Source organism: Mercenaria mercenaria, chromosome 11 (genome assembly GCF_021730395.1).
Source record: "Mercenaria mercenaria strain notata chromosome 11, MADL_Memer_1, whole genome shotgun sequence".
In the NCBI taxonomy this organism is placed as follows: Eukaryota; Metazoa; Mollusca; class Bivalvia; order Venerida; family Veneridae; genus Mercenaria; species Mercenaria mercenaria.
The window spans coordinates 9,394,528-9,411,907 of NC_069371.1; the positions used below are offsets into that span (position 1 = coordinate 9,394,528).

Sequence of the window (17,380 nt, forward strand, 5' to 3'; positions counted from 1 at the left end):
GTTATTTCTTGCTTGCTCGCAATTCTGGTCAAACCATTCACTTTTATATTTTCTTCTATATTTATAAGTTCTAATAACTTTCGTAACACCATAAGTATCATATGCATTTTTGTGCAATATGTTAGATATAGAATCAATACCACTATCTATGCTTAAATTATTTTCAATAACATTATTTACAATCATTTCAATATTTGGCAAATCAGAAGTTATATATTCTCTAAAAGTGTCATTAAGACTATTCTCCCACTTTAATTTTTTTACAGTCACAGACTCAATACTGTTTTCATGCTTTTTGCGATAACAGTACAAATCAATTTGTATAGGTGCATGTGAAGAAAATGAAAACATATCATGTACTACAAAATTACTTATAATGGGAAATAATCGATACGGCATCAATGCGTAATCTATAACACTGTTACCGGTAGTTGACATATAGGCTTTGTACACTTTGTGAATCCGGGTCCATTGAAACAGAGACACATTTCTTATTAGAGTGCAGCTTATATAATTCTATTAGACATGAACTATTTGAAAATTTACTGACAGACAATTCTCTCGCTAACTTAACGAATGAGCAAAGACTCGCACACTTGATTGTAAAATTTCCACGAAAAGTGTCCAAATATATTGTTAAGGCATATCTTTGCAGAAGGAACCACATATATTCTTAACACTGATCGCTAGAGCTGATATAATTACGTAAACAAGAAAGATATCAATGTTGTATATGCTATACAATTGATGTATATATTTATCCTATCTATGTTTATTTTATTGAATCGTAGTCCATCCACTAGATTTTCACATGAACCAGAATCCTTTCATTCCGTACTTACTTAAACCATGATTATTATGTTTCATGTTTTGATATGGCTTTTTGTACATACTGATTATTTGATTTGGTGACTTATAGGTCCATTGGGCCGGGTGCTATCATGTTGTATATATAATTATGTGTTATGATGAAATTGTTTATGCACATGTCACAATAATAAACAATTTACTTACTTACTTACTTACTTATAGGTAAAATTACCAACTCCGTAATCCTGACCAAGTCTACCGTTAACAATTTTTAGATCAGAGCACAAGCATAGATCTATTAGCTTAATACCTGATGAATTAACAGTTTTATCGAGAGAACTTCTCACGGGTAACATATCAAGGTCATAAGCGGGTAATTCATTATCAACGGTGTGTATATAGCGTTCATAAATGTCCGGAGACTCTAAAATGTCACATTTATCTCCGCATCGCGAGTTCAAGTCTCCCATTATGCCAACGGAACCCATACAAGAGTATTTTCTGACATTTGTTTCAAGAAGTTCAAAAAATCCTACATCATGAGAATAAAAATATACAGAGTTACTTGGAGGAATGTACATAAAGCAAAGATAAATATCGTCATCATTTCCAAAAAAAGTTTTTAAAAGTTTTATCCAAATTACTCCATAGCTGTCTATATCCATAACCTGAATTCCATCTTTCAAAGAATCATTGAATAAAAGACAAACTCCCCCGTGCCCTCTTTTACTAGTACCACGTAAAGATTCAGGCCTAGGAACCGAAATAGATTCGTATCCTTCGAGTTTAAAGCTTTCGTGTGTGCGCTGCCACGTTTCACTCAAAAAATGAAATCAAATTCGTATACAAAGTTTAAAAAGTCTTCGTCATCTAAACATGTTAAACCTTCAATGTTCCATGATAAGAAGCTGAGTTCATACTTTTCACAGTCATCCTAACTAGAGTTTATACGGATATCACGGGCGGCGTCATGGGGGTATTTTGCGGGACATTTTGCGATGGGACATACAGTTTATTGTTAATAAATAGCTTATCACGAACAAGGACTGCTTTTTTGTTCTGTTTCCTGGCTTCGATCATCACCGGGATTAAGTCGCGTCTCCGCTGCTGTACTTCCTGTGGATATTGTTCGCCTACGTTGAAGCTAGTACCCTTTAGGTTAACATTTTTCAGTGCATTTTTAACAACCATTTTTGATGCTGTATCCTTGAATTTTACAACTATGGGTCTAACTTTGCCGGAAACTGGATTTCCAACCCTATGAGCGCGATCAATAAGCACTTTGTTTTCAACATCAGGAATTTTTAATACTTTTGCACAAAAGTAATGCACTTTTTCTTCACAATTATCATATTCAAATACTGGCTCCCTCCTACAAACATCTGAATACAATACCCTGTGTGCACTTTGTAAAGCTTCACTCATTGACTGGCTTTCTTGCATTGATTGAATGTTGTCTGACTGTTGGATATCACCCGTATCGCCAGCACTATTCACGGACCACTCACCGCCGGAAGTGCCTGAATTTCCATCTTGATTAAACTTTGACGGTAAGCGAAGATTAGAACCCTCCGAAATTCCGTAAAACATCAGGTTGTCACGCATTGAACGGCATTTTAAGTCAATGACATCTTCCCTGATATGCTCCTTTTCTGTCCTTAATGCTGAATTCTCCGCACCCAATGCTTCAACCTTCGACTGTAACGTTTCGATTACAGATTTTTTCGTGACAGTAGCCTTCGAAATATCATCGTACTGTGCACTGATAAATTTATGACTGGCCTCTATTTCGCTGATTTTTGTATCCATTGAGTTCAGTCTACTAGTTAGTTCCTGCACAGACAATTGAATTAGATCCAGTTTTCCTAGTTTGGATTCAATAGTTTGTAACTTGGACATCATATTGCTCAAATTTTGTAAGACGTCAGCGTTTATAGGCGTTCCAATGTTCTGATTCTGTGACTGGTTCATAACTGGTGACCCAGGACTCATCATATAAGGCGGTACTTGAAAAAGTGAAGGCATGATATAGCTACCATTACCATTACCCTGCGTCTGAAGCATCTGCTGACCCTGGCCTTGACTATTTTGACCACTTTGTGTATTCATTTTATCAGTATTACTATTTGTATTTGAATTACTGGCCATACCTGAGCGATTTTGTAGACTGACGTATCAAAATTTTTAGAATTTTAATTGCATGCGTATTATATAACATTTTCAAGCCAAAAATCAGCAATAGTTGTAATTAAGTCCAGAAAACATTTTCTGATTAAAAAAATGCACTTTGTTAGTTCACAACTGAATGCACGTGTTTTTTACTGAAATTGCACGTGGTGACGACATTAAAGAAATTTAATAAGATATTTAGAATATAATCACTGCAAACAATAGGTATTTATAACTTAATGAAAATACGAAAAAATAAAGTTTCTAATACCATTACTTTTTGAAATATGACAAAAGAAAATTTTCGAGTTTCCTCGATTACCAGCTTCAGTAGCCGTTTCCATGGTTACAGCACACCGCTTAATTTCTACGATCGATCTTAAAAGTCAATTCTTACTTTACGTAATTGATTTATCATAGTAAAAAAGTTTTGTATGATGGGTAAATTAAGTGTGGCATATATTTGGAAAGATTCCTCGTATAATAGGAATGGTAGTAGGAGCCTTTTTGATGTTTGATAATTCATAGGCAATAGGTTTTTTTTCCTAGTAATAAACTCTGGTCAGTGATTTTTAAGCTTGTGGATGAAATATATGTGAACGGGGAGAAGAGCATTATGTGCTTTTCACAGTTTAATGCCTGTATATTTTGATCCCAAAACTTTTTTAAAAGTAAGTTTTATCTACAGACAGTACTTTGGAACCTGACATCACTAACAAAACCTTGTTAAATTTCCCATGAATGACTTCATTTTTTACAATGCTTTTAAAACTCATTATAAATAAATAAAAATAAAATAAAAAACAATAAATAAATGCATCTGCTGAGGATCGATCTCCCGACCTTTGGTTTTCAAGGCGAATTCACTAACCACTGCACCAATGTGGAAGAATGACATCTTCAACTCAAATATAAGTATATATAATAAATTTCAGTTATGGAAGCGTGATGAAAATCGTTTCGCATTGAAAATATTGTATCTATCTGTTTTTTTCTTCGTAGAAAATGCATTTAGCACTAAATTCTTATTATCAAACGCTCATTTACATTTTTATTCAACGTTCAAAGCAGTAAGCGAAACGCTTTTGTCAACCGTAAACATCAAGCGTCTACTGACGTCTTACTGATTAATTACTAGAACATTGTTAGTCTGCCTGTACGAAAAAAGGACCTGTTTTACAGCTGTAAAACGTCTGTAAAAGACCTGTATTTTGAAATTACAACTGTAAAAGACCTTTAAGTGGAAAAATGATCAGAAATACAGCTGAAATTTTCAGGTGTAAAATATGAAGGTCTCAATTTACAGCTGTAGAAATTTTACTGATGAAAGTTACAGCTGTAAAATGGTCATGTCTCAAAATTACAGCTGTAACATTTTTGGAGGGAAACATGAGTATAATGTCAGCCATCTTTAATGCATTTTGGCCGGATATAACTGAAATTCATACAGACATCACATCTTGGAATTTTGGAATTTAAAGCGGTATAGAATAAGTACAGATGTTAAATTATCTATTATAGTTGTAAAAGGACATGTATAAGTACATACATTAACTATTTACTCTATACTGGAAGCTGATAAGTTTAAAATGTTTAAAATGTTTTCATGACTGACAAAGAAAGTTTAATAAATAAGATCTGCATATGTTCTACTTTGTAGAGCTGTCCTATTTTTGAATTTTGCTGTTGCTATACTGTAATCATACCACATATACTTTTTGTACAAGATCATTTATTTTGCCATTTTCATAGTAATTGCTACCTTATCTAGAGAATTGCAATTCATCCTAAAACTTTTTGCACCTCTACTTTCGTCCCTTAAAATAATGCCCTCTTTTTCAACACCTATAATATTTCTACAGCTGTAACTTTTGGACATTTTTACAGCTGTAACTTTTTTTCATTTTTACAGCTGTAACTTTTTTTACAGGTGTAGCTCATTTGCATATTTCGAACTGTTTTACAGTCGTTTGACAGCTGTAAATTGAAATCTACAGCTGTAAAATCAATGTTGTTATATAAAATCTACAGGTGTAAATTTGGAATAAGCGTGACTGTTATTTTGAACAAAAATACAGGTCTTTTACAGCTGTAAAATTTCGTACAGGTGGTTCCGTCGTACAGCTACGCAAAGTGCCGTAGGGCAGATAACCAGACTAGAACATTGTGTGCTGGATGAAACCCGAACAACACCGATTCCAAAAAGTACCACGAATTTTCAACTCGATAGTAATTCTTTACACAGTTTTATTCATTTTTTTTCACACGTTTAACCGTTATGCGACGCTGTAGCTCTGCTATAATTTTTTCGTGTCCAGAACACGTCATGGACCAGTTTATATGTTAATATGAAAAAGGCAAAGCCTCTGAGCGAGCGTAGCTTAAACGGCAAAGAAACTATTCACTGCTTAAAACAATTCCGAGAACCTATTCACTTGATGAAAAGAAACAAAAAATTAGTGTCATTATACCTGTAACAGCGAATATCATACGTTGCAAAATTTATGGAAAGCCGGTGTCACGGTGACGTCATTACCAGTTTGTTGCGTTCTTATGGCTTTATGCTTATTTATGATATTTTATCCCATTTTCTGGCCAATGCTTGATCTTTTAAAAGAAAATCATATTTTTTTCTACCAACTGGAAATCTTTCTTGCATTATTTTTGAGTGATGGATAATATTCAGCAATCAAATGAAGTTCTGTATTCACTGCCAACAAAGCATTTCCTGTGAGCACCTGTCCTCTAGGGACACGCACTTTGTAAAATAAAAGCAAAATTAAAATTATTTCCATAACATAACTTTTTTAAAAATAAAGACACCTAATGATCATAGAGATTGTAACTCAAATATGAAATTAAAAAAAAAAAAAACAAACAATTTTCCCGACTTTGACGGAAGTAGAACAAAATGGCGGCACCCGAAATGGCGGCGCCCAGACGAGAGGAAAATTTTTCAGCTACATCACTTTGGCTCATTCGGCACATCTTTGTTATATTCGCCTACACATTGCCGTAAGGCGAGCTACGCGCTCGCTATTACTGCAGTTTCGATTCCACTTTTCGTATAGGTTCCCGCGCGACCAATTTGATTTGACAAATGCGTACTAATAAACTCTAACCTGCATAGTGTTTGAAATTATTTTGTGTAATAATGACTAGATTCTTTACACATTAATCACTAACGCAAATCATTCATGTAATCCTTACATAGTGTGCAACCTACTTTTTTGACCAATAAGAGCGAGTTATTTTTCAAAAAAATGCGGTTTCTTATTCCTTAAGACCAATGTGACTGTAGCAATAATTTTCGAAGAACAGCTCTACACACTGAAGAGCGTCGACTGAATGCGCATGCGTACCAATGACCGCCCCTTTTATCTTATTTCAAAGGAAGCCGACACATTTTTGTTAGTCAAAGGTAGGCGGAGAATCCGACACGACTGACTCTGCAATTCTGATTGGTCAAACGTAGATTTCACACTATGTCAGATAGAGTCCATGAAGAGAACTCTTCGAGAAAAAGAAACCTCGGTCGGTCACTCCGCTACGCTCCGTTTCCCTCCCTATCGGTTTCTTTTTCACGAAGAATTCACTTCATAAACTCTATCTATAACGTGGCACAACTCAGTGTTTGATCCATTTCCAGCATCTCAGAGACTTGTTCGGACATTACGACGGGGACTTTATCATCATTCACATAAGAAACAGTTGCTGTCGGCGCGGTAACTGGTAATTTCTGTTTATCTTAATATTCGGCTCCAAAGCACCGCTTATTATTATAAAAAATCAAGCAGATCGAAGCTAACATCCAGGTCTTTCTCGTTTCAATCCATAATTATTGCAGTATTGGCTCTTAGTGATTACATCAGCTGTTCTACATGTATAACTAATTTGGATAAATCTACCATCGCATTGGAAGGTAGGTGAGCGGGACTCGTTTTAACTGGACACTTTAACTCAACCAAGTAATCAGGTAGACAGCGCGTGTATAGGCGGAGCTTAGATTAAAAAAATAATTCCAAACACTAAGTGTAACACCTTGGGTGACCTTGACCTTGGGTATAATGGACACAGTCCCTGCATAAAAAAGGCTTTGTTGGTATGGTGCACAATGTTTATGTGAAGTTACAGTAAGATATAAGCAAAAGTAGAAAAGTTGTGACAGAAAAAAAAGGGTTGCCGAAAAAATTTAACCAAAAAAGCCAACGCCGAAGGCCGGGGCGAGTAGAATAGCACCCATATTCTCCAAATAGTGGAGCTAAAAATACAAAGAAACAAAAGAAAAACAAAGAGTCCTGTCAAACTGAGCGGAATAAATATAATATGTACTGCACTTCCTTATATTAAAAAAAACAACAACAACTTTGGATTATGATAAAACTGTTAATACTTAGATTAGTTCTTAAAAAGTTAAGTCTGCACCAAAAATGACAAAACATATTTTTCTCATTGCATTATTAAACATTTGTAACATTATGCTAAAACAATATCCCTTAAAAAGAATATTTTATATGCACTAGAAGGAACCCTTTGGTAAGCTAAATCTTGTTTTTTAACTGTTGCTTATCATAAAAAAGTCAAAGTTTTTCGACTTAGCGTTCAGTCCGGATTTTAAAAATTGCGATTAGTGGGCCAGTAATGTATCGAATAGTGGGACAGTGTAATCGGCATACATGTCTCAGAAAAACACATTTTCCTGAAAACGTATTCGTTACCATAGAGCCATTCTAGTATCTACCGATGCGTAAGATATTTATCTGCGAAGTAGCAAAGGTTTCAATTCTTTGCAAAAGCTCAAGATACATGTATTTCAAAGAATTGATAGTTTCATTACAAAATCGATCAAATACCAACACGTGAATTGACTTGAAATTAAGTATATTATGAGTTTTATCAGGCGTGTTTGGTATCTACGTAAACAGTAGCTCTTAAACAACATGTAAATGAAAAAATACACTTACTTAATGCGATATTAACGAAGTAAACAATGAAAATCCAAGCCATCCGCGACAGCAAAAATTTGTGTTTTGATTTTTGAACGCCTAGTTCTTGGCGACTTCAGTTTGGACGTACAGAAAGTCTATACACTGTGAGGCAGGGTCCAAAGACATGCCATGATTCTATATCACCTCAGCTGCAATCTAGGTGCATGTTGAGGCATAATTTGACGAATAATAATTTAAATAATTTCATTGTTTTTGCCAAACAAAAATATGTTCTATACAGGTAGGCCTACATCTAATAACAATACGTACTAGATCCCTTTACATGTATAGAGAAACTATGCAGAACACTGTTACAGCACTGAGAACTGCAAGAAAATTCAGTTATTGTCGGAAAGGTTTAAACAATTTTAACATAAGCTATTGGACAGAACATTTGTTGCAGCAACGTATTTGAAAAATCCTTACAACAATTTCTTTGTTTTAAAGGTTTACCTTTCTTTATCATGGGAACCAACATTTTGTATAGAAAGAATATTCCAAGAGATTGAACAAAAATACGTACGGAAGAACAGTGACAGTGCGGGATCGCAAAAAGCACACGGCGGCCATTAGTTATTCAAGATACAAATGTTTAAAAGCCTAGATTCACTACTTAATAAGTGTCCCCCCCCCCAATCCAATATACAACTCCCATCTTATCTGCTGCTTATCAGCGATTATGTAACAGTAACTGATAAGAGGGCAATTAGCACAGCAGGGACCCCAACTAGACCATGAAGATGTGTGCAGTGAAGTTGAAAGACATTAATTTTTCTTCAGTGAATGTGGAATGATAATAATAATTATTATTATTTTGATATCATATAGATTATAATAACTATTACTTTAATGTTATAATAATCATAATAATAATAATATAAGAATAATAATAATAATAATAATAATTATTATTATTATTATTATATTACATATAGGATGATAAAAGATACAGTAATAATATTGAAAATAATAATGATAATACAACACAAGTATAGTGAAAACTTCATGAGTTCTTTGTGCTGACAAAAAATTAATATAAAATTATTGTGTTCCATCTATACTCAATTTTCATTTTCAGTTCGTTGTCAAAAGTGACTTTTTTCATGCTTTGCTTTGTAACTTTAAAATGCACATACTGTTTTCAATTTCAGACAAATGATATCTACAGTATTCTGCCAGCTTTAGATGAGTGAAAGTCACATTTTTCTGAAAAATCACAATTCTCCAGACAGAATTTGAAAAAAAATAAAAACTTGCATATTTCTTTAAGAAAGTTTCTGATTATTTTATTATTGTGTTTGATCAACAATATTTTTCTTTACATAGAAATGCCCCCAAAAAACCCTAGTATAACATTAAATGTTATTAATTATTCATTAATTTAAAATAAATTACTTTGTTTCCCCTTCTCACTAATTGATACACTTAAAAGGTAGACTGACTCCAATAAACAATGACCCTTGTTTATTGGAACCGTACTGTAACGGTCATTAGCCCCCCAACTGTGCTGGTGAAGACAGAAATCCCTTGGCCCACTGCCAAAATCTAGGCCTTTAAACAATTCTGTTTTTATAAGCGTCAGCTTATCAGTAAAACCGTTTTACGTAATGTATTAACGCATTTTGACAATGCAGAACGCGTTTCGGTATTGACTAGGACAACTTAGTTGGGTTTTGGTACTCTGTACCACAACTCGGTTGAATTTCGACACTGATTTTCCCGATCTGTAAAGTTGTGGAGCCCCTGACATTCACTGGTATAAGAAATATATCTGCATTCCAATGTAAAGTATCACCCGCTCTACGGTTTAACGAGGGTTATTTAAACAACACATTCATCTGACAGACAGCAACCGTTTCATTATTCAAGATAAAAGCAAAGACACATCTTCGGAGCATAATTTCAAAGAGAAGATGTTGACGCCAGCTAGTCTTTTTATGGGGGTTGAATAATATTGGCCTAAAACCTCTGGTCATGTGGCCATTGAATATGATATTTTCTAGAAAATGCTTTTATGAGACTAAATGAGTTAGTTTTTTTCTCAGGTCAGATTCTCTGTCGTCATGGGAACGAAACAGATTAAAGCATTCAACTGGGTAGCAAAGAAGGGGCCGTACTATCCGCTGTGTTTGATAGTTATAGGCCTTGTGCTACACATTGTCGGCGTCTCCACATCTCATTGGCTCGAGGGAGCCAGGCTCCCAGGACCGCAGAATAACGCAGGTGGTTGGAACTTAATATACTGAATACATGTTTAAATATTTCATTCATTTAACACGTAGTCGATTGAAATGGCTTAACATCGATTCGCGCCTGAAAGGGTTCGATCATTGATTAAGTGAAAACATGATTCCACTGGCACGTGGAAGATATGTTCTTCTATTTAGCGGACGATGAAATATTGCCTAGATTTTGACATGCATTGAAAAGAATATTGGCTTATTTTAAAATTTCCACATGCGAATACTAGATTGCATTTCTGTTTTAAATGTTTCATACGGTGCTCACTCGATTAAAGATAAATAATTAACATCCTTTATATTTTTGCAGATATAGTGAAGGTAACTGTTGGACTTTCTTGTCAAAGAATTGAGTACAAAAACTGGACAGTAGAAAATACAGGTATTTTTTTTAAGTTATCTGTTTACATTAGGAACCGTGGTTGTTGGAATTGGATATGTCGTCCGTGCAGGAAGCCGGACGACTGATATGGACGCCTTCAAAGTTTCAGTTTCGTGATATAAAACTTAGGAGGAGAAAAAAAACAGGAATGCTTTTGGGGATGCAGGAGTCATTGTCAAAGTCAGTCATACTAAAAACAGAAAGTCCGGTTTGTATAGTCAATAACTTTATTTCTAATTGACTTATTGTCACCAAACTTAGTGTATAAGTCCTAGCTTGGCCTTGGATTTTGGCAGTCAAAGTAAAGGTAGAACAGAACTGCCCCTTAATACTTATCAGTATTTATATAAAACACATTGTCTACTCTACCCTGGCTATTGATCAGTATTAAAATTTTTGTTTGGTCTTTTCTGTATATTGATAGGTATAGATAAATAGAGGATATTACATGAGTGTCTTTTCATATTGAATTTATTAAACGAGTTGAATAAATTCAATGTGGAATGTCACAAATGTAATATTTTTTTTTATCATATGTTAGCCATTCTTGTCGAAACATTAAAAATTCTACTTTCCTTTACTATATAAACAAGTCAATTTGACCAACGTCTCCTATACTATAAACGACGTCGTCGTCAAAGTTTTATTATACTAGTGTATTATCATTTTTATTTAATGGCTTTGTTACACTGCCGCGACGTCAAACATGTGATAAATAATAATATTAATCCAGTACGGTATGTTTCTTTTGCATTATCATCCCATTTGACGAACTCGTAGTTAAAGGATGTGAATCAATCAAGCTGGCTCCAATACAATCACGCTGGCTCCCGGTGATGTATTCGAAGGGAGGTAGACGTGCACATATTTATTAGTCTGTTACCATAAGAGTTACTTCCCTTGTCCATTGAGGTTATAACACACTAAATATTTGTTGTGGTTCTTTATTTTATATAAAATTGACCTATTTCCAATGGCCGCAGCACACATCAGGACCAATTTTAAATGTCTGTAACCTACATTTCCTTGAAGAATATTGTCAGTGCTAAATCAAAATCAAAAGAAAGGTGGGGGTCATGTTTGATGCAAGAAAAATAATTTCAGTCAAAAATACAAACTGCAAAATCAGCTAAAAAATGAGACCCCAAATTATACTGGTGGTGTATGATTTAAGTTTCCATGAAAAATTTTGTCATATTGTTATTTCATTATGAAAATGCTACCTACATGTCAAGCATAGATCTGTCATGTGATTTTAGCAACAAAAAAAAAGGAAAATAGCTCTACAAAGCAAAAAAAAAAAACGGACTATTTGTATCCGCCATTATGCGACTACCATTTTTTTTTTCGGGCCATTTTTCTATTTAGTGTCTGTATGCCTTGATCACCGGAAACCAGTACTAGTATATCAAATAATCATAAATATGTTCACGGAATGCTGGGTTTAATATTATTCCACTCAAACCATTTCTGATAATTTTGGCAGAAGAAGTACAAGTTCTACAGGGAAAATTTAAACATGCTATTTTTAATGTTCAATATGGGCTATATACTATATAAAAACTAGTCATCATCTCTGAAAAAATCAGCGGCTCAACGTTATATTCTATAATATTATTTCAGAATATTTACATGATTTTAATTCAGTGATGTTTCTTGACTGAAACAATTTCTGAATATAGCAAATAAAGGGTACTCTATTGTAATATTCATTGATTTTCATACTTTATAAGAGTCCATTTCGTTTACATTATTTAACGTATCTTAGTGCATCTAATTTCAGTATATCATTAGGCCCTAATAATAATAACAACAATATTATCATTATTATTATCATAATAATTATTATTATCAATCATCATCATCATCATCTTCATCATCATTATTATTGTTATTATTATTATTATTTACCACATTTATAAAGCACTATATACACGTTGAAAAGTGCTTAAAAGAATTCATTCCAAAATACAAACTATTACAAATTAAAAAGAACTACTTGATTTCAGATTAATAAAAAATGAATATAAACAAGACAAACACATATAAATACTAGTATAACAAGTAAATGACTTTTAGGATGAATTGAATTTGTATATGTTCGTTAGAAGCGAGGAATCGGTGAGTTTGCGAAATGTTGTAAAGAGAAATGGGTTTTATAATACTTTTAAAAGCAGCCAGAGTATCTTAAAGCAGTCAGAGTATCTGTGGACGAAAAGCTCCAATTGACAAATGTACAGTACGTTTCTAGTCCTGACTCACTAAAAGTGATCTGTTTCTTACCGGTCTCTACACTTACACGTATCTCTAGTTTCATCTTTAAAGTTGTCAGTACACAGTCCAGTCGTTTTTCTTTGTTAATTTTGGCATGTTGTGTCTTTACCTTAAGATTTTTGGATAAAATGTGAAGGGCAAGTCTCATGGCAGTTCTCCTAGGTAATTGATTTGTGAGAAGGATTTTCTTTCCTCTGACATGAAATGACACAGAATATAAAGTAAATGTGCTCTCGGACAGCCTTGTATAATACACCATGATATAAAGAAATACATGTAGTCTGATAAACCTACTTGTTTTATAGCTGACATAAAAGAAGAATTATTTTATACATATAGTTAAAAAGCCACGTTGTTTTCAGACAAAATCTTAAATCAGTCCAGTTAGACTCTATCAGTGGCTTTCATTGATCCTGAAAATGATCATACTGTCTTTATTTTTAGATAAGAAAGGTGTATTGCATCTGTGATCAATTTATTTTCTCAAATTTTCTACCTTCTAAAACACATTTCTAATCAGTATAATATATTTTGTGAGAAGTATAGCCATGGTGACTTGCTGCTGAGATAAATACTTTTGCGGCAAAATGTATTTTTCCCGATTTGAACTATTATTTCTGATAGATATTAAACATAAGAGGACATACATTACTTCATAAAGATGAATGCGTTTATTTGTTCTTTCGTGCATACAATTTATGAGTTCTGTACTTCAGATTCATCACTGACAATTCAAGCTCCTCAATACGTCATTCTGGCCATTGCATGTGTGAGCACCGGACTGTGCGCGTTCACCGTTGTTAGGTCCCTGCCTATCATTGTTGGCACCAGTGGATTTATTGCTATGCCTCTACAATTAGTTTGTAAGTATGTTATGTCTCAGTTTTCTGACTGAATGAAAGAAACGGGTATGTTAAGACTCCGGAAGTTAATTAAGCGACCGAATTTGTCACCTATTTTATACTGAAGTGATAAAATGATATTCCTTCAAATTGTTGCTGACAGTTTTGTATGAATTAAAGTAAAACCTGTGCTAAAAACCACTTCCGAATAAAGACCACTTTCAAATAAAGACCACTTCTGAATAAAGACCACTTTGAAATAAAGACCACTTCCTAATAAAGACCACTTCCAAATAAAGATCACTTCCGAATAAAGACCACTTTCAAATAAAGACCACTTTCAAATAAAGACCACTTCTGAATAAAGACCACTTCTGAATAAAGACCACTCTCGAATAAAGACCACTTTCAAATAAAGACCACTTCCAAATAAAAACCACTTTCAAGTAAAGACCACTTCTGAATAAAGACCACTTTCAAATAAAGACCACTTTCAAGTAAAGACCACTTCCGAATAAAGACCACTTCCAACTAAAAACCACTTCAAAAAAAGACCACTTCTGAATAAAGACCACTTCCAACTAAAGACCACTTCCAAATAAAGACCACTTCCGACTAAAGACCACTTCCGACTAAAGACCACTTCCAAATAAAGACCACTTCCGAATAAAGACCACTTTCAAATAACGACCACCTTCGAATAAAGACCACTTCCGAATAAAGACCACTTTCGAATAAGGACCACTTTCAAATAAAGACCACTTTCAAATAAAGACCACTTCCGAATAAAGACCACTTTCAAATAAAGACCACTTCTAAATAAAGACAACTTCCTAATAAAGACCACTTCCGATTAAAGACCACTTCCGAATAAAGACCACTTCTGAATAAAGACCACTTTCAAATAAAGACCACTTCCGAATAAAGACCACTTCCGAATAAAGACCACTTCCGAATAAAGACCACTTTCAAATAAAGACCACTTCCGAATAAAGACCACTTTCAAATAAAGACCACTTCCGAATAAAGACCACTTTCAAATAAAGACCACTTCCGAATAAAGACCACTTCCAAATAAAGACCACTTCTGAATAAAGACCAAGACCTCTTCTGAATAAAGACCACTTCTGAATAAAGACCACTTCCAAATAAAGACCACTTCTGAATAAAGACCACTTCTTAATAAAACAACTTCCAAATAAAAACCACTTTCGAATAAAGACCACTTCTTAATAAAGACAACTTCCAAATAAAGACAACTTCCAAATAAAGACCACCACTACAAATCCTGCTTATAAAGACAATATCGTATAACTATATATGTTGAGAAACCGCCTGTCAACATTGATCACATTTTCATTTTCCAAGAGAGGTAACTATATTCTTGCATCAAAGCGAATCCATTTAACCATAGCGGCTTTGAAAACTAATATTAGGGATTTTGTAATGACCAGATGTTTTTATATTTGCCAGCTGTTTACATGAAGACTGACATTTATCATTTATTTGCTTGCTTCGCACCGGACACTGGGTCATTTTTCGTCATATCAACAAAGATATTGCCAAATTTGATAGGCAATAATTAACTGAACATTTGCGTATATTTTGCAGCTCTGGTGTTAATCAGCGATGACATGGACGTAAACAGAATGAAGGTACAGACAGGCCAGCCCACATGGCCTCCTCTGTCCATATCTTGGTCATTCAATCTTGTGTTTGTGGGTCTACTGATCAACACGCTTTCCACGGCTCTCTTTCTTACTCTGCAACTCATAAAGAACGAACTGGAAGCTGAAAACGCCCGCCAGAAACATCACGATCTTTCAAATATCAAACTGTCCAACACTGGTTTCTAGATGAGATCCTGCTTTCTATAATGTTTGTACACACAAACAAAACAGGGTAGCACAAGTTTATCTGAAAATGACATACAGACTAAGATGATAAGTCACATGTTTAAGTTTATTCTTGATGTCTTTATGTCCGCTTGGTCCTAAGGCATACAGTTCTGTTTTAAGTTAACCAGAACCGACCTAGATAAAGATATCTCCCTGTTGTAGCAAAAATCAGCAAGTGTTAGTTTTAAATGAGAAAGAAAGTACAAATAAAATCTTAATTTATCAATACAAGCTCTTAGATATTTTCACTTATTAAGTGTAACACTGTAGCCGATGAAACATTGACACTTATAATGTCCAATCAAAATAGATCTACCGACCTTCTCTAATTACAGATTTTGGAGATTTAACCATGAACAGCCGATTTTATGTCCTTATGAAACTTTGAGACTTTTCCTGGACCTGCAACGTTGTCTGATCCGTTCCATATGTAATTAATTAAGGAGAATTGTTCAAGAAAAAATATGACTGAATAGACAATCCCTTCTGATAAACGTATTTATTGGACTTTTGGTACGACCAGTTTTGTATCTAGCAATTCAATTATAATTACATATTTAAAAAACGTACCGAAAACAAACCGACATCTGGTGTTCTTAATATTTCTAGTCTTTTATTATCATGTCACCGATTAAGTGCCGTATGACGGCTGTAAAACGTGGCATCGTACTTGCGTAGCACCGTACTTGCACTCGGTTTTTGTATAATTTCTAGTCCTTTAAGAAAGTAAAAGACGCCATTTAAGCTGGTCCTTTTAATCAGATCTTGTCTGCTATTATTTTACTCGGTTGTGTCTATACTTATGATTTGAAGCTATTATTTTGATGTGCAACACACTCAACACACAACAGCAGTCTTTAAGTGTCGTGTGGCAGCTGGCAATATTCTCCCCTTATTTGGACTATGTACTGTTATATTTTCTGATACTTTTGAATCATGGAAAATATTCAGTTTTGCTATTAAGCCGGTGTAAGGGAGCGTGATGGATGTCACATACTGGACATATTATTATCTGTCATGAACAGACCCTGTCAAACCGAGTATGCAACCATTTTGTGTGGTAGCGTTCTTTGCTTCCAAAGGATGTACTCACAGATTGTATTTTATACATAACCTATAACACTTTTGCTCAGTTATCAATTATAATCAACCTCGTATTCATTTATGCAAGCAACTTGTTTTGTACCTATTAATTTTTAAATGCATACGACTAGAACTTTACTTTCAAATGATTTTAAAAACAAAATAAATGCTAAATAAACTTTTTTCATTTACTACTTAATTATACTATTGCACTCAAAAACCCCATTCTCAGCATAGTTTGTGAAGTAGTCAATAGTTTATTCATAACAGATGTAACTATCCTATACATATTAACTACACGTACTTCACTATATTAAGACTGGTTATTGCTAGTTTTAGAAAGTGTGCTTGACATAATTTCCCACACCTTTAGTAACAAAAAAACCCTTGAAGGAAACAGATATTAAAACATACAAGTCAGTGCAATGCCTTTCCTCCGTATTCCGTACTACCGTTTATACAATAATGAAGCTATTTTTGTGTACGTATTAACACTCATTTTGAACTGTTTCTTTGCCGTCTGAGTATCATTAGATGATTTACTATACTGTATTAGAAAAAAACATCATCAACTATCATATGCGCCACTGAAATTATAAGGCATTTCCCCTGTACAAAAGGTCATAAAACGTTAACGAAAATACAGGTCAATAATTGATTTTCTTTGTTATAATTTTCAGTATTGTTGCTTTAA

At 34.0% G+C, this 17,380-nt stretch overlaps 1 protein-coding gene across 1 annotated transcript in view; it reads left to right on the top strand.

Annotated features, from left to right (window-relative positions):
* Nucleotides 1-16,773, top strand: part of LOC123532300 (uncharacterized) — a 31,441-nt gene extending 14,668 nt beyond the window's left edge. Inside the window, exons 2-5 of the mRNA XM_045313704.2 lie at nucleotides 10,013-10,190; nucleotides 10,518-10,589; nucleotides 13,580-13,726; nucleotides 15,317-16,773. Of these exons, the coding sequence (XP_045169639.2) occupies nucleotides 10,031-10,190; nucleotides 10,518-10,589; nucleotides 13,580-13,726; nucleotides 15,317-15,561 (624 nt within the window). The 5' untranslated portion in view covers nucleotides 10,013-10,030 and the 3' untranslated portion in view covers nucleotides 15,562-16,773. The remainder of the gene's footprint in view (nucleotides 1-10,012; nucleotides 10,191-10,517; nucleotides 10,590-13,579; nucleotides 13,727-15,316) is intronic.
* Nucleotides 16,774-17,380: the final 607 nt, after the last annotated feature.